Source organism: Muntiacus reevesi, chromosome 17, assembly GCF_963930625.1.
Source record: "Muntiacus reevesi chromosome 17, mMunRee1.1, whole genome shotgun sequence".
NCBI lineage: Eukaryota > Metazoa > Chordata > Mammalia > Artiodactyla > Cervidae > Muntiacus > Muntiacus reevesi.
Genome location: NC_089265.1, coordinates 10,874,852 through 10,896,697, shown reverse-complemented (window position 1 = coordinate 10,896,697; position 21,846 = coordinate 10,874,852). Strand labels below are relative to the sequence as shown.

The following is a 21,846-nucleotide window of genomic DNA, read 5'->3' as shown; positions in this document are numbered from 1 at the left end:
CATGAGTTAAGTCTAGAGCACACAGTCTCCCCTTCGCCCACCTGTGGTTGAAAAGCGGCCTAACGCCCTACACTGAGGTGAGAAAAACAAAACTATGAATACCTGACTGTATGCAGTCAGGGCAGAGATCAGGCTGGAAATTCTGTAGTCAAAATGCACCTTCTTTTACCCTGTATCTTATTCTCTACTCATAAGAAAGGAAAGTAGACTTCTTCATTTTAATTTCAAATATCCCTCCACAACTAGAACTATGAAAAATATCCTTTACACTTTATTGCTCTAGAATGAAGTCCAATCAGATCCTGAGGCTTCCATCATGGAAATAAGTTTCTGGAGCGTTCTGGGCTGTCTACAGGTTCAGCTAGATGGCTACAGAATGACCAGAGGTCCCCGAGGGCCACAGTACTCTGGGGAAGTCAGTCACACACAGGTAATGGACAAGGCAGCTATGGGTGTGGAGAAGAGAGTGCACAGGCTCCCTTTCCCCTACTCAAGGACTGCCCGAATGTGCTCTGAACTTCTTCCCTCACTTGTGCAAAATTCTGTGATATAAAGGGCCTGGATGCTCAGATCCTACGTCCAGTTCAGTTCAGTCGCTCAGTTGTGTCCAACTCTGTGACCCCATGAAACGCACTCAGCACACCAGGCCTCCCTGTCCAACACCAACTCCCAGAGTCCACCCAAACCCATGTCCATTGAGTCAGTGATGCCATCCCACCATCTCATCCTCTGTCGTCCCCTTCTCCTCCTGCCCTCAATCTTTCCCAGCATCAGGGTCTTTTCCCTGCATCAGGACCAATGAGTCAGCTCTTCGCATCAGGTGGCCAAAGTATTGGAGTTTCAGCTTCAACATCAGACCTTCCAATGAACACCCAGGACTGATCTCCTTTAGGATGGACTGGTTGGATCTCCTTGCAGTCCAAGGGACTCTCAAGAGTCTTCTCCAACACCACAGTTCAAAAGCATCAATTCTTATGTGCTCAGCTCTCTTTATAGTCCAACTCTCACATCCATACATGACCACTGGAAAAACCATAGCCTTGACTAGATGCACCTTTGCCGGCAAAGTAATGTCTATGCTTTTTAATATGCTGTCTAGATTGGTCATAACTTTCCTTCCAAGAAGCAAGCATCTTTTAATTTCATGGCTGCAGTCACGATCTGCAGTGATTTTGGAGCCGCAAAAAAGAAAGTCAGCCACTGTTTCCACTGTTTCCCCATTTATTTGCCATGAAGTGATGGGACTGGATGGCATGATCTTTGTTTTCTGAATGTTGAACTTTAAGCCAACTTTTTCACTCTTCTCTTTCACTTTCATCAAGAGGCTCTTTAGTTCTTCTTCACTTTCTGCCATAAGGGTGGTGTCATCTGCATATCTGAGGTTATTGATATTTCTCCCAGCAATCTTGATTCCAGCTTGTGCTTCCTCCAGCCCAGCATTTCTCATGATGCACTCTGTATATAAGTTAAATAAGCAGGGTGATGATATACAGCCTTCACATACTCCTTTTCCTATTTGGAACCAGTCTGTTGTTCCATGTCCAGTTCTAACTGTTGCTTCCTGACCTGCATACAGGTTTCTCAAGAGGTAGGTCAGGTGGTCTGGTATGCCCATCTCTTTCCACAGTTTATTGTGATCCACACAGTGAAAGACTTTGGCATAGTCAGTAAAACAGAAATAGATGTTTTTCTGGAACTCTCTTGCTTTTCTGATGATCCAGTAGATGTTGGCAATTTGATTTCTGGTTCCTCTGCCTTTTCTAAAACCAGCTTGAACATCTGGAAGTTCTTGGTTCACATATTGCTGAAGCCTGGCTTGGAGAATTTTGAGCATTACTTTACTAGCGTGTGAGATGAGTGCAACTGTGCGGTAGTTTGAGCATTCTTTGGCATTGCCCTTCTTTGGGATTGGAATGAAAACTGATCTTTTCCAGTCCTGTGGCCACTGATGAGTTTTCCAAATTTGCCAGCATATTGAATGCAGCACTTTCACAGTGTCATCTTTAGGATTTGAAATAGTTCAACTGGAATCCCATCACCTCCACTAGCTTTGTTCATAGTGATGCTTCCTAAGGCCCACTTGACTTCCCATTCCAGGATGTCTGGCTCTAGGTGAGTGATCACACCATTGTGATCACCTGGGTCGTGAAGATCCCTTTTGTACAGTTCCTCTGTGTATTCTTGCCACCTCTTCTTAATATCTTCTGCTTCTGTTAGGTCCATACCATTTCTGTCCTTTATTGAGCCCATCTTTGCATGAAATGTTCCTTTGGTGTCTCTAATTTTCTTGAAGAGATCTCTAGTCTTTCCCTTTTCAAAACACCACAGACAGGGGGCTCACCCTGAGAACCATAAATCCTTTGACTTCTAAGAGAATAAGGTTTCCCCTACCTCGGTATACTTCTCCTAAGCCTTTCCCCTTGACAGCAAAGCCTGCCTCTTTAACCATGGCTGTGTGCGCTGGTCACCACAACAGGACAGGGATGAGACCAAGACTGCCCTCCCAACCACCATGGAATTACCAGCTAGCAGTGACTCCTGGCCACCCTTGAGCTGGGTCCCTGCTCACTTTTTACCATCTCTGCCCATTTTCAGCCCATGCATGTTAGGGGAATTCCCCAGTGCTCTTAACTAGCCTGATTCAACAGATATCTAACAACAGTTCATTTTCTCCTCACCCTACTCTATGACCTGATGCATTGGCTACAAAAGAACTTATGGCTGAGTACCTTCGCTATTCACCTGAAACTACCACAATATTATTAATCGGCTATACCCCAATACAAAATAGAAAGTTTGGAGAAAAAAAAAGTCAAAAAACAGAAAAATTAAATTTTAATTTAAAATATAATTTTAAAAAGTAAAAAATGAACTCTAGGGTTTCTCTGGTGGCTCAGTGGTAAACAATCCATCTGCTAGTACAGGAGACATGGGTTCGATCCCTGGTCCGGGAAGATCCCACATGCTGTGGAGCAACTAAGCCCATGTGCCACATCTACTGAGCCTGAGAACCACAACCACTGAAGCCTTCACTTCCTGAGCCCATGCTCCGCAACAAGAGCAGCCACAGCAATGAGAAGCCCACTCACTGAGGCTAGAGAAAAGTCCTGGCGGCAACAGAGACTCAGCCACAGCCAAAAATAATGTAAATAAATAAATAAAATTATTTTTAAAAAATAAAAAAGAATGTATATATGTTTGTTCCAGCCTCTATCTTCCTCAACAGGCTTTTACTCTATTGCTTTTGCCACATGTGAGCGTAAGCACGCCGTTACCTAGTGGAGGATATAAAGAAATTATGCTAAAGCTAAAAAGGTTTTAAAGCCTTTAATCAGCATCGCGTCTATATTCTACACAATAGAGAAGCGGCTCAGGGGAAAAACCTTGTCCTAAGTAAAAGTAAGGGGGAAGTTAAGAGGAACTAAAGGATTTCCCTGCAATCCTTCTCAGTGACAACGTAGAAGAGGTACTTTCAAATATCTGGTTCTCCTAACTTTGGGAAGAAATGTTTTTTAAAATGAGTCAACACTGACATAACATCATAATTTTTTCCTTAAGTAACCGTTAGTTTGCTTTCGATAGTTCATTCCCCCTCAATACTTTTTTGAACATACAGATTATGACTTTTCAAAATTATGAACTCTATGGAATTAGTCTACTGAATTGTAAGACTCATCTTCATGAAGTTAAAGTAGGCCTCTCACCCCTGTCCTGTAACAACTCCCATTTTAAGCACTTACTTTACACGAGGCACTGTAGGAAGCAATGCATACATCTCACTTTATCTCCAAAACCACCCTGTGAGTTCTACAAATGAGAATGATAATTCCAAAGAGGAACTATCTGAGGTCACACGTTTTATAAGTGGCAGAATTGAGACTGGAACCACTGATTCTAACGTTAAACTCTTCCCCAGGGCTGCAGAGTCCAGTGTCTCCAGAGAGTCTGAGATGAAGTCTCTGCAAACGGTCCGGAGAAAGTATGGGTGTCTGTGGGGGGGGTGGGGGGTGTCTGTGTGTGTGTCTCTTTCCCTAATTTGCTTCCATGCCGTGTCATAGAGGAAATTACAGTCAAACTAAGGCACCACGGAGAGGCTGGGCTGAGCCAGCATGCTACTCCAAGGTCCACACTGGCACCCACATGCATGAACAGGCCTGCCGATACTGGGCACAGCTCCAGGCACAGTGCGCCAGGACCCCCTCCCCGAGGACTCCAGGTGTTAGAGAGAGCTGTGAAGAAAAGATGAAAAAGAGCTGTGTCTTGCAGTGTTAGGGTGTTGTCCTCAAAGTGAATAGTCCGTGTAGGAGCTATTCTAGCTCAGTTTCCCTTTAGATCTAAAAGCATAGCTTCAAGTATTAGCACTATTGAGAATTAAAGCAGAATGAACCTGATATTCACTGTGGGGTGAATTCCTGGCGGTCCAGTGGATAAGAACCCACCTTCCAATGCAGGGGAGGAGAGTTCGATCCCTGGTTGGGAAACGAAGATCCCACATACTGTGGGGCAACTAAGTCTGCCACAACTCCTAAGCCTGTGCACCACAGCTAGAGAGGAGCCCTCGAGCCCTGACTAGAGAAGCCTGCACTCTGTAACAAAGATCCTACATGCTGCGACTAAACCCAATGCAGACAAATAAACAAATACTTAAAAAAATAAAAATATAACCTAAGAAACACTCAAAGCAAAATGAGAACAGGTACCAACCAGGCTCACGTCCCTGTTCATGGCTTATAGTTAGATTCTGAAGGAGTCACACGGATACAAAGACTTACCTTTTCCTTAAATTCTGCTTCATTCCAGCTCTGCAGGCTTGAAATGGAGTCATTCATCATTTTTTCTTTGCATATGTTTATTTTTTCTTTTTCGATTACATCAGCATTACTAGTCAGAAGGAAGCACTTGCTCCCTCTTGCTCTTCCTCTGCCTGTTAGAAAATAAACACTTTATTTGGTGTCTTTGACTTAAAACTCTGACAAATAGGAGAATGTGAAAGAAACAGGGCTATTCTTAAAATTCAACTTTGGTTCACTGAATCCCACTTTCTGGAAAAGCTGAGCTGGTAGGGTGTGGAGTCAAATACAGCTGTGCAGCTGCACATTAAACATTCAGATAAAGGAACCCACTTCAGGCTGGTTGCTCAGGGTCTCCCTGGTGCAGTGTGATAGGACAGACACATTATTAGAGACACTGCTTAAAGACAACCCAGCAGGAACCTCCAGGATGACATTGTGAGGGCCCCAACGATGAATGATAAAGAGATGGGGAAATGGGGAAATAAGGTATGTTCACAGGACTTGACTGGTGGTCCAGTGGATGGGAATCTACCTGCCAATGCAGGATAAACAGGTTAAAACTCCTGGTCCAGGAAGATACCACATGCCACAGGGCAACTGAGCTTGTGCACCACACTGAGGCCACATGCTCTGAGGTCTGCACACCCTAGAGCCTGTACTCTGCAGTGAGACAGGCCACCGTAACGAGAAGCCCGTGGACCGCAACTGGAGAAAAGCCCGAGCGAAAAGCAAGGAAAACCCAGCATTCAGTTCAGTTCAGTTCAGTCGCTCAGTCGTGTCTGACTCTTTGCAAGCCCATGAAGCACAGCCTGTCAGGCCTCCCTGTCCATCACCAACTCCCGGAATCCACCCAAACCCGTGTCCATCAAGTCGGTGATGCCATCCAACCATCTCATCCTCTGTCATCCCCTTCTCCTCCTGCCCTCAATCTTTCCCAGCATCGAACTTCCAGATGTTCAAGCTGATTTTAGAAAAGGCAGAGGAACAAGAGGTAAAATTGCCAACATCTGCTGGATCATCGAAAAAGCAAGAGAGTTCCAGAAAAACATCTATTTCTGCTTTATTGACTATGCCAAAGCCTTTGACTGTGTGGATCACAACAAACTGTGGAAAATTCTTCAAGAGATAGGGATACCAGACCACCTGACCTGCCTCTTGAGAAACCTGTATGCAGGTCAGGAAAAAACAGTTAGAACTGGACATGGAACAACAGACTGGTTCCAAATAGGAAAAGGAGTATGTGAAGACTGTATATTGTCACCCTGCTTATTTAACTTCTATGCAGAGTACATCATGATAAATGCTGGGCTGGAGGAAGCACAAGCTGGAATCAAGATTGCTGGGAGAAATATCAATAACCTCAGATATGCAGATGACACCACCCTTAGGGCAGAAAGTGAAGAAGAACTAAAGAGCCTCTTGATGAAAGTGAAAGAGAAGAGTGAAAAAGTTGGCTTAGAGCTCAAAATTCAGAAAACTAAGATCATGGCATCTGGTCCCATCACCTCATGGGAAATAGATGGGGAAACCCAGAATAGCCAAAAATAAATAAATAAAACTTTAAAAAAAGAGACATGTTCACAACCACCAGAATATAGGTGGAAAATGAGAAGTGGTATAAAAAAGATGGATAAAAGGGCCACGGGCATTCAAATTAGAGATGACCGCCAGCTGGGAGAATGAGGAACCGGCGATGTGGAAGCAGGGGGACAGAAACAATGAGCAGCAGCAATAATACATGAGCAAGTCCTTCGAAAAGGAAAAAAGGTGAAGCCAGGTAGGCTGAAGTGGATAATGCACAAAGTGCAAGAACGGGAAACAAGGTTGGAAAGATAAGAGGGTGCCGGATTTTGAAAATGCTTTAACATCAAGCACATCTGGGAACCATGGGAGTTTCTATACAGGGAGGTGACATGCTCAGAGCTGTTTTTCAGGAAAAATAATGCGGCAGCTGTAGTTATGGAAATTAAGGAAAAATAAGAAAGGCTGGTTAGGAGGCTGCCTAGTTCCAGTGGAACAGAACTTGCAGTGTCCTTTCTGGCACACAGGGGACCTACCAGCACCCAAGCACAGCCATGAACCATTCACATGTGACTGCCGAAGCCTCAAAGCTGGAAGTTTCCTTCCATCAATGTGTCAGCCAATATTAACCAAGAAAGCAGTATTCATTGTGAACAAGAACAAAAATAGACAGAATTGTGTACAAAACTGTAACCACCCCATCCTAACCAAGTAGGTCACTGTAAGGACCAATGATGGAAGGGTTCACTGTGCCGCCAGTCACAGTAAACGCGAAGGGCTGGAATGACAGACACATTCACAAGTCAGACAAAACAGTAGCCTCTGAGTCCTGGCATCAAAGCTCTTCTTACCTCTGGTTTGGATCATTTTGATGACATTGCCCACATACTCGTAGAGGATGACCAGATTGCACTGAGCAATGTCAATGCCTTCGTCGGCAACCGAGGTAGCAATTAGAATCTTGCTGTCTCTGTTGGTTCTGAATGCATCCAGTGCACACTTCTGTGCTGGGAGGGTCATTCCTGTGTCAGAGGGCATTACATAACTCACCAAGAGGGAACTTTACCACTGAAAAAAATAGCTGTTAATTATGGAAAGCTTACGACATGCCAGGTACTGCGATAAGTGCTTTACCTTCATGATCTCACAACAAGCCTTGGGGTAGGCCCTATCCCTGTCCTTGCTTTAGAGAAGATAAGGTGGGGGTCTGACATCTTGGACTCTATCACAAGTCTGCCTGACCTCAAATTCCAGCTGCAGCACCTACTAGCTATGTGGTTTCGGTCACGATATCTCAAAACAAATATTAAATTTTTTGAAAAAATACCAACAGCTTGACAAATATCATAGGATACCACTTATGTGTAGAATCTAAAGAAAAGGGTACCAATGAATGTATTTACAAAACAGAAGTAGTCATGGATGTAGAAAACAAACATGGTTACCAGAGGATAAGGGGGGAAGGGATACACAGAGTTGGGATTGATATATACACACCACTATACATAAAATAGATAACTAATAAGAACCTGCTCAATCCTCTGTAATGGCCTACATAGGGAAAGAATCTGAAAAAAAAGAGTGTCTATATGCATATGTGTAACTGATTCACTTAGTTGTATATCTGAAACTAATGCAACATTGTAAATCAACTATTTCCAATAAAGATTTTAAAAATATATCAATAGCTAACTGTAACACCTTTGTGCACATACAGGAGTTCTCAGCTAACAAGACCTTTTCACATCTACTTACTCACTGGAACTTCACAAGGCCTTTTTTAGGTTGATATGGCAAATGTTATGATTCTCCTTTACTACAGGTGAAGACCTGGAGGTTTTGGAGGCATAGAAAACTCACAGCTAACTACCCAAACCAGGCTTGGAATTTAAGTTGAGGACCCTACCACTGTGCAGTTTCCAGCCACTGATACACTGAGAAGAGCAGGAACTTAAGTGGTCTCCACCTCAGAGTTAACAGAATTTATAAAAGTTCCAACTCTGTCCCAGTAAATTGGCAGCAAAATTTTTTTTTCAATTATTTTTATTAGTTGGAGGCTAATTACTTCGGCAGCAAAATTTTGACATATATTTTGCCGAGGCCAAAACAATTTCTTTTCACCATGGTCTACTGAACAATGAACATGCCCAAGACAGACAACACACTTAACTAATTTCTGAATTTAACTATTTGTTCATCAAACATTTATTCTGCAATTATGGTTTGTCAGATAAGGATAGAATGGTTAAAAAGTTCATTTTTATCTAAAGGGAGCTCCCAGTTTGTGGAAGAAGGCTATACATGGGAAACTATGATTCAGTGCGATGACAATGAATGGAGCCAGAACTGTGTGCTGTGGGAGTGGGCGAGGGAGACTCCACCCTCGTGGTCTAGACTTAGGAGGAGGGGGAGGCTGCTGGGCAGAAGCACAGTTACTGGCACAGAGTGAGTTCTCAGTGAATGTGGGTGGATGGTGGATGGATAGATGAACGAATGAATGGATGGATGAATGGAGGGATGGACAAACAAATATGAAAAATATCTTCTGGGTGCTTATGTATGGATGAATAACAAAGTTTGAAAATCAAGTTGGACTCATGCAGGCAGAAGACAATTCCAACCACAAGGTCGTGTTGGACCTCATTTGGCAAGCCAACTATTCAAAATCTGACTTTGCTTTTTAGATTAATGAGGCTTAAATTTTGCATGAAGGGAAACTTCAAGGGTGATGACCAACGACTGAGAGCAGGACTGTTTATTATAAACAGCACTAAATAAGAGATACAGTGAGGACGCATCATTGCCTGTCACTGGGGGGTGGGGAGCATGGCTGTGAGAATGTCAGCATGAGGACTGGCCACCTAGGATCAAAGTTGCCTTTCATCCTTTAACCCCGCTACCTAGATTTTAGGATTATCTCTAGGACTTTTTTTAATTATAAAATACATAATGCATATAAGTCTTTTTATTTTTATTTTTATTTTTTTTTAAGTCTTTTTATATTTTAAAGAATGAAAATAAAATAGATAGAGAACATTTTTATTTCCAGTTAATCTACTGGTTGAAAATTTGAGCAAGAGAGTAACATACTCAAACAATATTAAAAACAAAACAGAACTTTGGTTTTGTCTGCAGGACATATGGGAGGAGGAAAGTCTACAAGTTTCTGACATTTGAGCATGGTGATGGCTTTTCAATGTGTTCACTGAGCTAGGCTTAACTGCAATCCCCAGATGTTTACCTAGGTGTTTCTGTGAAGGGGATTTGCAGATGTAATTAAACTTCTTAAGTCAGTTGATATGGTTACTCAATAGGGACTTCATTTTAGGCAGGCCTGACCTAAACAAGGCGGCCCTTGAAAAGAGGACTGAGGTGATCCCTGACCTCAGAGACTCTAGACAGCTCACGCCTATGGGGTTCCACTGGTCCTGACCTGCCCTGCGGACTCGGACTGGCTTTGCCGTCCAAGTGTGTACGTCAATTCCTTGTACTACATCCCTGTGTGCCTGTCTGTGTACAATATACATGTGTTGCTATATATATATATGAATGTGTATATATATATATATATATATATATATACATATATGTATTATATGTATTTATAATCTCCTACTGATTTTGCTTCCCTGGTTGAACCCTGACTGATACAAGCACTAAGAAAGAATTAAAATATATCATATATGTTCTTATATATATAGTATGTTAGATCTAATGCACTATATATAAATACCCATTGTCTGATTTGTTCTGCCACGTCCAGTCAATATGCCAGGTTTTAGAAAGCTGAGCCTAGGATGTTCTTCAATCCAGTTCTTTAAGGCCTGAAAATACAAAGCAATTGTCAGCTGGATACTATTCTGTATTAATTCAATATTGCATATATGCCGCCTGATTTGAAGAGCTGACTCACTGGAAAAGATCTTGATGCTGGGAAAGAATGAAGGCAAAAAGAGGGAATGGCAGAGGATGGGATAGTTAGATAGCACCACTGACTCAATGGACATGGATTTGAGCAAATTCCAGGAGATAGTGGAGGACAGGGGAATTTGGCATGTGGCAGCCCATGGGGTCACAAAGAGTTGGACATGACTTAGTGACTAAACAACAATGCAAGTAGAAAAAAAGCTTAAAGTAAATGATAATGGAAAAGAATTAAAAAAGAATGTATGTATATGTATAACTGAATCACTTTGCTATACAGCAGAAATAAACACAACATCATAAATCAACTCTACTTCAATTTTTAAAAAGTATACAGACAAGCATTCTGAAGTAGTTTTCAGACTAATAGACCTGAGGAATCAAAAGCTTCTAGTGACTGAATTCTATGCAATAAATAAATATAATGGTGTCTCTCTTTGTAATCTGATATGATTCAATTTCTAAGATATTTTTTCAGTGAAAAAGGCAAGGTTCAGAATAGTAGGTAGGTAGAAAATAAGTGAATTTAGAAAGATCTCAGGACACAAGATCAATATACAGACATTAGTTGTATTTCTAAATACCAGCAACAAACAAAAGTACCACTTATAATGGCATTAATACTTAGGTGTAAGTTTAACAAAATATGTGCAGAATCTGTATGCTGAAAATGACGAAACACTGATAAAAGAAACCAAAGAAGATGTGGCAGGTGGCCTCTAAGGTAGCTGTGAGTGATCTCCACCCCCTGTAATTCAGATCCTGTTTAATCCCTTCCCCTCAAGTGTGAACTGAACTTACTGACTTGCTTCTAGTGAATAAAATAAGGCAGACCTGAGGGGAATCACTTCCAAGTTGAAGCTATAACATGACTGTGACCTTGACATTAGGTGCCCTCTCAACCTCTCTTGGATCACTTAACTCTAGGGGAGGCCAGCACCCCTTTGTGAGGCCGGCCTGTGGAGAGGCCCCCATGAATGAGCTAAGCATGTGTATGCATACTTAGTCATTAGGTCATGTCCAACTCTCTCTGCGACCCCTATGGACTGTAGCCCTCCAGGCTCCTCTGTCAATGGGATTTCCCAGGCAAGAATACTAAAGTGGGTTGCCATTTCCTTCTCCAAGGGATCTTCCTGACCCAGGGATCAAACCCGTGTCTTCTGTGTCTCCTGCATTGCAGGCAGATTCTTTACCCACTGAGCTATCGGGGAAGCCCCCATGAATGAGCTAAGCGCATCTTCTGCCAAAAACCACACAAGTGGGGTTGGGGGCTGATCCTCCCAGCCTTGAGGAGGCTGTCGCCATGGCCAACAACCTGACTGGAGCCTCGTGAGACGTCCTGAGACGGAAACACCCAGTTAGTTGTTTCCAGGTTACTGACCCATACACATTATAAGATGACAGACATCTGTTGTTTCCAGCTACTTAGTTTGGGGATAAACTGTTATCAGCGGTAGATAACGAATACAGAAGCCCTATATAAGTAAAAAAGATACACTGTTATGATATCATTTCTCCCCAGCTTTATCTACAGTTTCAGTGCAACCCCAAATGAAATTTCAATAGATTTTCTCATAGATGTGGATGAGTTTATTCTAAAATAAAAATGGAGAGGTAAAGAAAGGTAGCTGAGACAATGTTGAAAAAAATTTGAAAGTTGGAAGACTCACACTACCTGCTTTCAAGGCTTAATTACTAAAAAAAAAAAAAAAAAAAGACTTAATTACTATAAAGCTACAGTAATCAAGACCGCGTAGGATGGGTGAAAGGATAGATGTATAGATGAATGGAACAGAATACAGAATCCAGAAACAGAACAACATGAATACAGCCAACTGATCTTTTTAAGTAACAAATGCAATTCAGTGGAGAAAGGATAGTCTTTTCATCATATATGCTGAAACAATTGGATGCCCACATGCTAAGAGGAAAAAAGTCTCAATCCATACTTCAAGATGAATTGTAGACTTAAATATAAAATCTAAATCTATAAAACTTCTAGACGATAACATGGGAAAAAATCTTTGTGTTTTGGGTAGGCAAAGGTTTCTTAGACACAAAATCAAAAGTACAAACCACAAAAAGAAAAAAAAAAGATAAAATGGACCTGTCAAAGGTTAAAACTTTCAGTAAGAGATACGGTTAAGAGAATGAAAAGATCTTGAAGAAAATGTTTGCAAATCACATTTCTGATAGAGGATATTTTTGTCAGAAAAAAGAACTCTCAAAAAACTAACAACAATAACTTAAAAACTCAACAATAATAAACAACCCAGTTAAACTCCATTTTAAAATGGGCAAAAGATGTAAACAGATACTTCATCAAAGGAGATACATGAACAGCTAATGAGCATATGAAAAACTGCTAAATCATATTAGTCACTAGTGAAATACAAAATAAAACCTTAGTGAGGTACCACTAGATGCCCACAGACATGGCTAAATTTTTTTTAATTGACAGAAAGAATAAAAATTTGTGAAGTGCTTGCTGTGAGTGTATCAAGGCATTATAAACCAGAGTGACTGAGACAGTGAGGTATTAGTGTAAGGATAAACAAACAGAAAATCAGAAAAGAATAAAGAGCCCAGAAACAGACCCACACAGACCCTATATAGGGATGCTTGATTGCAAAGAAGTGAAGAACAGACAATCTTTTAAATAAAATGATACTGGGCCAACTTGTTTTCCACAAGGAGGAAGAAGCTTACATCCACTAGTGCTCGGGTTTTCGCAAAGAGGATGGTTCTGGTCTCTGGGTTTAAGTGGTATTCCTCTTGCAAGATGAAGCTGAGATCTTCGAGTTTAGGGTTCTCATTGCTGGGATCCATGGAAATACCTTCTAATTCCAACAGCTTTTCTGCAAAAAGGGGAATATTTTACAAAAGGCTTCTGTGCGTGTGCTAAGTCGCTTCAGTCATATCCAACTCTTTGCTATGCTAAGGACTAGCCCGCCAGGCTCCTCTGTCCATGGTATTCTCTAGGCAAGAATACTGGAGTGGGTTGCCATGCCCTCCTCTAGAGGATCTACCTGACCCAGAGGTCAAACCCACATCTCTTGCAACTCCTGCATTGGCAGGCAGGCTCTTTACCACTAGTGCCACCTGGAAGCCCACAAAAGGTTTATAAATTCTAGCAATTTAGAACACACTGCAACCTCTAGCTATAGTTCAAACATTTCATCTCTCAATCTCTGACCAGAATTTTATCATAACCACCAATGCAATGCATACACTGAATACACTAATAAATACATAAATTTCCCCTCCCCTCAGAGCTAGTTGTTCAGTGTTTAGCATATGAAGTTTCACAGTCCTGCCACGTATCCTATCTTCTTAAGCCCAGGACAAGTCCCCGAGCATCACCAGGTGTTGCTAAGTGTGACACCATATGTGTATGCTGCCCCTGGAGTCTCCAGGCTCTACTGGCTTCCTCCCCCTGGAAACACCACTTACCTTCAAATCTCTGAGTGAGATCTTGCTCAATTGCATCAAATCCTGCTGCCCGGACATTTCTGAAGAAGTTTTTCAAGTAATTCAGAGCATCTTTCACCCGTGCATCCTCATTGATAATGAGGGCATCATTGTATTTCTGTTGAAAATGGAAACTTTCGGTATGTTTCTAATGTCTAATACAACTGCTATACTTAAGTTCATTTCACTGTACTTAACACAGAATTAATTTTAATAATAAACTTGTCTCAAGTCTATTCCAACTTAGTTTTTAAAGATGAATTGCCTCTAACAGTACTACAATAAAACCCTAGAACCATACTGTTAAAAAACAAAACAACACATCTCAATTAGCTAGAATTAGTCATTAATTAGGATCACTTTGGATCCTAGAATCCTTGGAAGAGAAAGAAAATTACATGAAAAATGCATGTCAAAGATTAAATCACAAAAATGAAAGCAAAGCAACTTCCACATCAACCTGCTTCATAATTCAGACATTCAACTTAACCTCTTTTGTACATCCAAAGCCATCACTGAATTACACCAGATATTCAATTAAGTTCATTAAAATTCTACAAATTCACATGGATTGAATGTATTTTAAAATATTTTCAATGGCACAATAAGCAGAGGTGATGGTGGTAACTGTTGCTTAGGTTCTTGGTTAACCAGCAAACAACTACAGACTCTGGATTTCTTAGCATGTGGTTTGACCAAAGGTAGGAAAATGTGCCTCAGGCTATGGCAACATGACGCACCTACTGAACTTTAAAGACTTTAAAGATGGCTGTCCCTGGTCATGTATCTATAGTCATATTCATCACCCCCAAGGTCAAATATGGGGATACTGAGGTAGAGAACAGAGCCATAGCCTTTGTTTCTGTCCCTCGGCCTCTAGGGCTAGGTTTCAGAGAGCAAAGACAGATGCTGAACAAGATAGCTTTTGGCATTTGCTTCATAAGAACCACCGGGAAAGTTCCAAAACGATGCTCTCTCAGCTGCCACAGCACAGCTCCCAGTAGGTGTTACAACTGAAACATCCTTTTCCAAAGAAGCTGCTGCTGCTGCTAAGTCGCTTCAGTCGTGTCCAATTCTGTGCAACCCCTTAGACGGCAGCCCACCAGGTTCCCCCATCCCTGGGATTCTCCAGGCAAGAACACTGGAGTGGGTTGCCATTTCCTTCTCCAATGCATGAAAGTGAAAAGTGAAAGTGAAGTTGCTCAGTCATGTCCAACTCCTAGCAACCCCATGGACTGCAGCCTACCAGGCTCCTCCATCCATGGGATTTTCCAGGCAAGAGTGCTGGAGTGGGGTGCCATTGCCTTCTCCATCCAAAGAAGCTACATACCCGCAAATGTGACGTGTACAAAAACAGGGCTTTACAGATCCTGCTTTCTTCATCTTTGTCTGGCATCTGAAACACCATGCATGCTTTCTGAACTGCAATAATCCACTGTTCATATTTCTGTGTTCCAAAATTCCTATTTTGAATTTGCGATAAGTTTTCTGAAAAAAAAAAAAAGTTTTCCATTGTGTCATCTGGCTAGTCATTAGGCTCTAAGTACGCCTCGCCTTCTAATTTTGACTCCTTACTCTTTGTACACAGAGTGTTTCTCTTGAGACAGTTTTCAGCAGTGTGTCTACATACAAACACAACTGCCTACTGAACACGGACTACGTACCAAGAATCAACATGTCTTATATTTATAATTTCATTTCACAACCCCAAGACGTAGACACATTTTATAGATGAGGAAATGGAAGCTCGGAGAAGTGAAATCATTACACCAAGTCACACAGCTAGAATATAGAGGGAGCACAGGAATTCACACCCAGACGTGTCCCACACCCAAGCTCTGCTGGCTCTGTGAGCTGACAACCAAACAGCCCAGAGGCCAAACAACGGCCATGGGAAAAAACCTAACTGCCCCCCCTTTTGTTTTTTGGCTGCGCTGGGTCTTTGCTGCAGCACAAGGGTCTTTTCAACATTGCATGTGGGTTCCTCTAGCTGGGGTGCACGGGGTTAGTTGCCCCACGGCATATGGGATTTTAGGTCCCTGAGCAGGGATTGAATCTTCATCCCCTCCATTGGAAGGGAGATTCTTAACCACTGGACCACCAGGGAAGTCCCGTCACCCATTCATCTTTAATCAGACAAACAAAGGCAGTTACCCAACAAGTAGCAGTAGCACCATCTACAAACAAGGGGATATCAATAAATGAGAGCAATCAACAGATATTTACTGAACGGAGGTAGGTGCAAAAATGAGCTAAGCCATCTGGCAATGAGCGGCTGACAGCGTCTGAACAGGTGAAGAGATGGCAGGAGGGTACAAGAAACAAGAAGAATAAGAAGGCAGAAAGTCATGTCTCCCCACCCTCCTCCACCTCCACAACCCTGACCATGTCCTAACACTTCTGGATAAAACCATGATCTCCTCCTACCTGGTCTCCTTACCTCCTTGCCTCCTTCCCTCCAGTCTAGTTTCCATTCAACAACCAGGGGGAATTTCCAAAATTGCAGATGAGAGGCAATGCTAATCCACTAGTTAAAAGCCTTTAGGGAGGGACTTCCCTGGCAGTCCAGGGGTTAAGACTTCACCTTTCAAAGCAGAGGGTGCAGGTTTGACCCCTGGTCAGAGAACTAGGGTCCCAAATGATGTAAGGTCCTGCGTGTTGCAACTAAGACTTAGTACAGCCAAATAAATAAACACACATATCTTTTAAAGTCTTGAGGGTCTCCCTTGGTGGTCCAGTAGCTAAGGCTCTGCACTCCCAGTGAAGGGGGCCTGGGTTTGATGCCTGATCAGGGAACTAGATCCCACATGCCGCAACTAAGACCCAGCACAGCCAAATAAACAAATGTTAAAAATAACAATAATAAAAGGTTTAAAAAATAAAATACAAGTGTTTAGTGGATTTCTCCAGCCAAACTCCTAGTCTGGCCCACAGTGGGCTCTGTGGTCTGGCCTTTACCTGCTTCTGACTCTCCCCTCTAGCGACTTGCCTTCCTACAGTTCTCAGGATTACTGAAAGCCCCCAGACTCTCTCCACGCGCCTGTCTCCTCTGCCGGAAATACCCCTTACCCCCACCACTCCCACCACTCCCCGGGCCCGCCCGTGTTGCCTTACTGTTGCTGCCCGCTCGCCTCTGGCACTACTGTTAGCCAAACTGAAAATGCCGTGAGGGCAGGGGTTGTGTCTGAGGGTCCACGCTGCGTTCCCAGCACCGAGCACTTAGCCCAGCGCTGAATGAACAAACAAGAGAATGAATTTGTTCGAGGGAACTGCTAACAAGCAAGGAGCGGAAAGTTGGCAAGAGAAGCAGAACCAGATGGTGTGAGCAGGGCGCACGGCAGCTGAGCGGCCGGCCGTGAGAGCTCTGCCTGGAAGAACAAGGAAGCCAGCAGGACAGTGACGAGATAAAATGGGTAATTTCAGGCTGGGTAATGGGGGTTCAATGGGAAAGAGGGTAGAGGCGGGCAAAGCAGCATGAGAATAAGTTGTTAGAAATCAAGCTGTGAAAGAAAGAAGAGAAATTAAGCGTGAGAGAAGGTGAGACACAGAAGTTACCTTGGAGACAAGAATTCAACATCTCCAAAACTCTAAACCCACTTGCACGTGCCAAAGTTGCTCCTCGCTCTGGAACCAGTAACACCTGCCGGTGCACACACAAGTGCCCAGAGAGAGGCCCCACACTCGCTCACTCGCTCACTCCCACCCAAACCCAGTGAGCTCTTAAATCTGAACACTTCTGTTTGCACGAGCCTGTTCCCTTCACTATCCCATCTCCACTGCCTCACTTTGGCTCTCTTTATTTCTCATCACAGAACTTATCAGTTCAAAATTGTGCGTTGTTTCCCATTTGTTTTTAGGATATCTATTTATTTATTTGGCAGCGCTGGCTCTTAGTTGTGGCATGTGGGATCTAGTTCCCTGACGGGAGATGGAAGCCAGACCCCTGGCATTTTGAGTGTGGAGTCTTAGCCACTGGACCACCAGGAAAGTCCCACTTCTAGGATAAAATTCAAACTCAGCATGGCCTACAGGACACCTTCACTGTCTGCCCCTGGCCTCTCCCCCAGCCCCACTCTCCTTTCCACCAGTCCCCTGTTAGTAATTAGCATGAAATCTTGCAGATTCTAAAATTCACTGTGCTCTCTTCCCTCTGCAACTGCTGTCTTTTTTACTTCACTTGATCACCTCTCCTTCTTAACCTGGCTGACCTCAAGATCTGTCTCACGCATTACCTCCCCGAGGAAGCCCTCCCTACAGCCCAGTCCTGGCCTAAGTTCCCCTGTGCGCCCATAACAGCAGTGTGTAACCCTGCCTTGCCACAGGGCGACTATGCACATCTGATTCTCATTGTTTGATGGTGTGTTCCTTGAAGGTAAGACTGTCTTTAATCTTGGTGCTTCCTTTACCTAGCATAGTACCTGGCACAATACCTGGTCAATTAATTACTTGATTTAAAAAAAGAGAAGTGAACTTGGCAACTTCAAGAGAGTCTCAAAAGAATAAAGAATCAAAGGTTACCCGTAGGTTTGAATCCAAGACTTCAGGGCAATGATGGTTTCATTCATATAATGAAAAGCTATATTTGGAAGGTCAAGAAAGCAATGAATTGATTTAAATATGGTATTTTTCAGGTGTGTGTGTCTAGGTGGATATACTTTGGATTTAAAAAGGAAAAAAAAAGCAAGAGAAAATAAAGGAGGACTTATAAGCCTCCTGAATAACATAAACAAGAAAGTCAAGCTCTGGGTATGGTCTTGACATTATTTGGACTAAGAAAAGTGCAAAAAGACCACAGTGAACAACAGATGGCCGTTCCCAGAGGGAGAGAAGACAAAATGAGGTTATTCTCACCAAGAGTTACGGTCCCAAGTTCTTCAAAGATACTCTTTGCCAGAGCCTCTGTCTCTGCCATCAGCTGAGATATGATGCATTTAAATTTGTCTGTAGTCCGTGATTCCACTTTCCTGAAAACTAGAGCCGTCAAAGGAAAGTTAGTATTTCTCAGGAAGAACACATCATAGTTGAAAGCAGGTGTCTCAAACCTTTCTCAGCGTTTGTCACTTCCTCCGTAAAACCCGAGGCCCCAAGCTCACAGGCATCTGAATGATGAAATGAATACTCAAGACACCTTGCAGCCACTCCCTAGTGTTTAATGCACTCATTCTAACACTTTTCATGGTCCAAGTCTAATTCAACTTCTTTTTAAAAATAATTTTATTTATTTATTTTTGGCTGTGCTGGGTCTTCATTGCTGCATGGACTTCTCTCTAGTTGCCGCGAGCAGGGGCTACTCTCCACTTGGGGTTCATGGGCTTCTGATTGTGATGACTTCTTCTGTTAAGGAGCACAGGCCCCAGGGCATGCAGACTTCAGCAGTTGGCTCAGTAGTTGCGGCTCCCATGCTCTAGAGCTCAGGCTTAGTAGTTGTGGTGCAAGGGCTTAGCTGCTGCATGTCATGCGGGATCTTCCCGGACCAGGGATTGAACCTGTGTCTCCTGCACTGGCAGGCAGATTCTTTACCACTGAGTCACCGGGGAAGCCCTCAGGCAAATTTTAGATTCTAGTTTTCCACACATGTATCTGGTGAAAGAGGTCGGAATCAAGAGGCCTGGGAGCTGGGAGTCCTCAGTCACACTTCAGACTCTGCAATCAAAAGTTCTGGGGCCTTTGGCGAGTGCCTCAACTTTCCTGGGACTGTTTTCTCCCCTCAAAATTGCCCCACTGCTGCTTTTTTGTCACCAAGTCATGTCCAACTCATTCATGACCCCATGGACTGTAGTCCTCCAGGCTCCTCTATTCATGGGATATCCCAGGCAAGGATCCTGGAGGGGATTCCCATTTCCTTTCCCTAATTCATCTTGTTACTGGGGCTTTCCTGTTAACTCAATACAGAGCTCCTGCTCTGACTAGGCTGATATCCATCTCGTTTCTGCAAATACCATATTTTAAGCCCCGTCTCTGTTCTTTGATCTTCTCCCTTCCCACCCAATCCCCAGGGGTGTTCACAATGTTCCAAATATTCATTTTTGCAGTATCCACAGAACATGCTGTGTTCTGGTGATAGCTGAAAAGAACATGCTTGGCGCTCCAGAGAAGGCTGTCTTCTTAGGAGAGAAAGATACACAAGCCAGGTGACCAGGCAGAGAGCTGTGACACGGTATGTGCAAAGTGCCATGGACCATGGGAGGCTTCTCTCATTCTTCCCGGGGCAGCAATGTCATCGGATAAATAGGGGAAGAGGCAGGGAAGAGGGAGCACAGTCATGTGCAAAGGCTGGGATGCATAAAGCTTAGAGAGAGAGTACACATGACTCCTCCACCCAAGGAGCCCAGAGAAATGCAACTTGGTTGGGTTTGTGGGAGGTAAAAGGAGATGAAGATCAGAGCGTGGGAAAGACCAGATGATAAAGAAATTTGTGCCTGTCCAACTCTTTGCAACTCTTTTGGACTGTAGCCCACCAGGCTCCTCTGCCCAAGGGATTTTTCAGGCAAGAATACTGGAGTGGGTTGCCATTTCCTTCTCCGGGGGATCTTCCTGACCCGGGGATCAAACCTGCATCTTCTATGTCTCCTGCATTGGCAGGCAAATTTTTTTTTTTTTTTTTTTTTTTTTGCTCTTGAGCCATCGAGGAAGCCCAAAGAAATTTGTATACGACATCAAAAGTTGTAGGTTGAGTACCTTGTCTAAATTCCTTATAGCCAGCGTCCTGACTGTCTTAAGTGTGTTTGTTCTGCCTTGTACTCATTTGGTCGTATGCTATTTAGAGAGCAAGGGGTGAAGTCATATGTATCTTCTGTACCCTCTCTCCCTTGCTGGGTTAGTATAGCATTGATATTCAAGAAATATCAATCTTTGTTAGTCAATCTTGGTAATCAAATCATATTCTGATCTTTTGAGGAAAGACAGGATGAGTTCAGATACTTTCACTTCAGCCAAAATTCCAGATACATATTCAAATAATGGATAGGAACTCAGTATCATCCTCAGGCACAGAAGGCAGGAAGGACCGAGCCACGTACATGCTAAGGTGTTCTCAGCACCTCTCTCACTGCCAGTACCTTAGTTACGTTTTATGGAAATGAACAGTAAGAATGATTGCTTTCTACAGGCCACTCCTGAGCTTCACTGGGGAGAGAAGCTGGAAATATGATTATTCTCTAAGTTTGCAGTTAAATATTTTCCTCTAAACAGAGAAAGGGTAAAAATTCAGTGTTCATCTACATGACCCTGAACTAAGAATAGCAGAGGGTAACAAAGTCCCAAAGGGCTTGTGATTGGATCCCACTTACACTTCTGGGGCTTATTAACAACCTCCTCCAGTTCCTCCAAGTTGTCTCTGACAGTTGTTACCACTGATGTATCAAGAGAAGCACACAGTTTGCAGATATATTCTGTGGCTTCGGCTGTATTTTTGGCATCTCCAACACCAACTGAGGCAGTCAGCCCAATGACCTGTGAGGAGCATTCCAAATTGTCAGATGTCTGGGAAATAGTAAGATGTTTCCACAATCCCTCATGTAACTCTTTCCTGCTAAAGTAGGGTTTTTATTTTTAAAACTAACTTCAGATAAAGAACAAGAACATTACTTTTATTTTTCTGACATTCTCTACGACATCAAAAATGGAAAGGTCCCCATTAGGTGAAGCACTGAGTAGATGCAGGAGTCACTGCCCAGCAGCTGAACACAGATCAGCACAGAAGCCCAGAGAAGAAACCCTTTCAGGCAGGACCTCTCTGTCTTTACCCTCGTTTCTCCCGTGACACACGCAACAATACACTGAAAAGGGCAACGACTAAAATCAGACATGCTCCCATTTCAATCTCAGCCATGTCACACGGCTGGGTGTCTTGGACAAAAGTCTTCATCTCTCTGTAAAGCTGGCAAACTTTAGCCATTTAAACTGGAAGTTGTGTGACACAGAGAACGGACTAGTGGTTGCCGAGGGAGAGAGCGGTGGGGGCTGGCTGGACTGGGAGTTTGGGATTAGCAGATACAAACTATTATATATAGGATGGATAAACAGCAATGTCCTACTGTATACACAGGGAACTATATTCAATATCCTGTGATAAACCATAATGGAAAAGAATATGAAAAGAATGTATATACATATATATAAAATGGAATTGCTTTGC

The 21,846-nt window shown here is 43.0% G+C and overlaps 1 protein-coding gene across 1 annotated transcript in view; it reads right to left on the bottom strand.

Moving 5' to 3' along the window:
• RIGI (RNA sensor RIG-I) overlaps nucleotides 1-21,846 on the bottom strand; it is a 50,235-nt gene that overhangs the window by 12,103 nt on the left and 16,286 nt on the right. The window contains exons 9-16 of the mRNA XM_065908431.1: nucleotides 20,999-21,161; nucleotides 18,561-18,680; nucleotides 15,040-15,197; nucleotides 13,692-13,827; nucleotides 12,948-13,096; nucleotides 10,048-10,138; nucleotides 7,166-7,336; nucleotides 4,773-4,924 (exon numbers count right to left, since the gene is read on the bottom strand). Of these exons, the coding sequence (XP_065764503.1) occupies nucleotides 4,773-4,924; nucleotides 7,166-7,336; nucleotides 10,048-10,138; nucleotides 12,948-13,096; nucleotides 13,692-13,827; nucleotides 15,040-15,197; nucleotides 18,561-18,680; nucleotides 20,999-21,161 (1,140 nt within the window). The remainder of the gene's footprint in view (nucleotides 1-4,772; nucleotides 4,925-7,165; nucleotides 7,337-10,047; nucleotides 10,139-12,947; nucleotides 13,097-13,691; nucleotides 13,828-15,039; nucleotides 15,198-18,560; nucleotides 18,681-20,998; nucleotides 21,162-21,846) is intronic.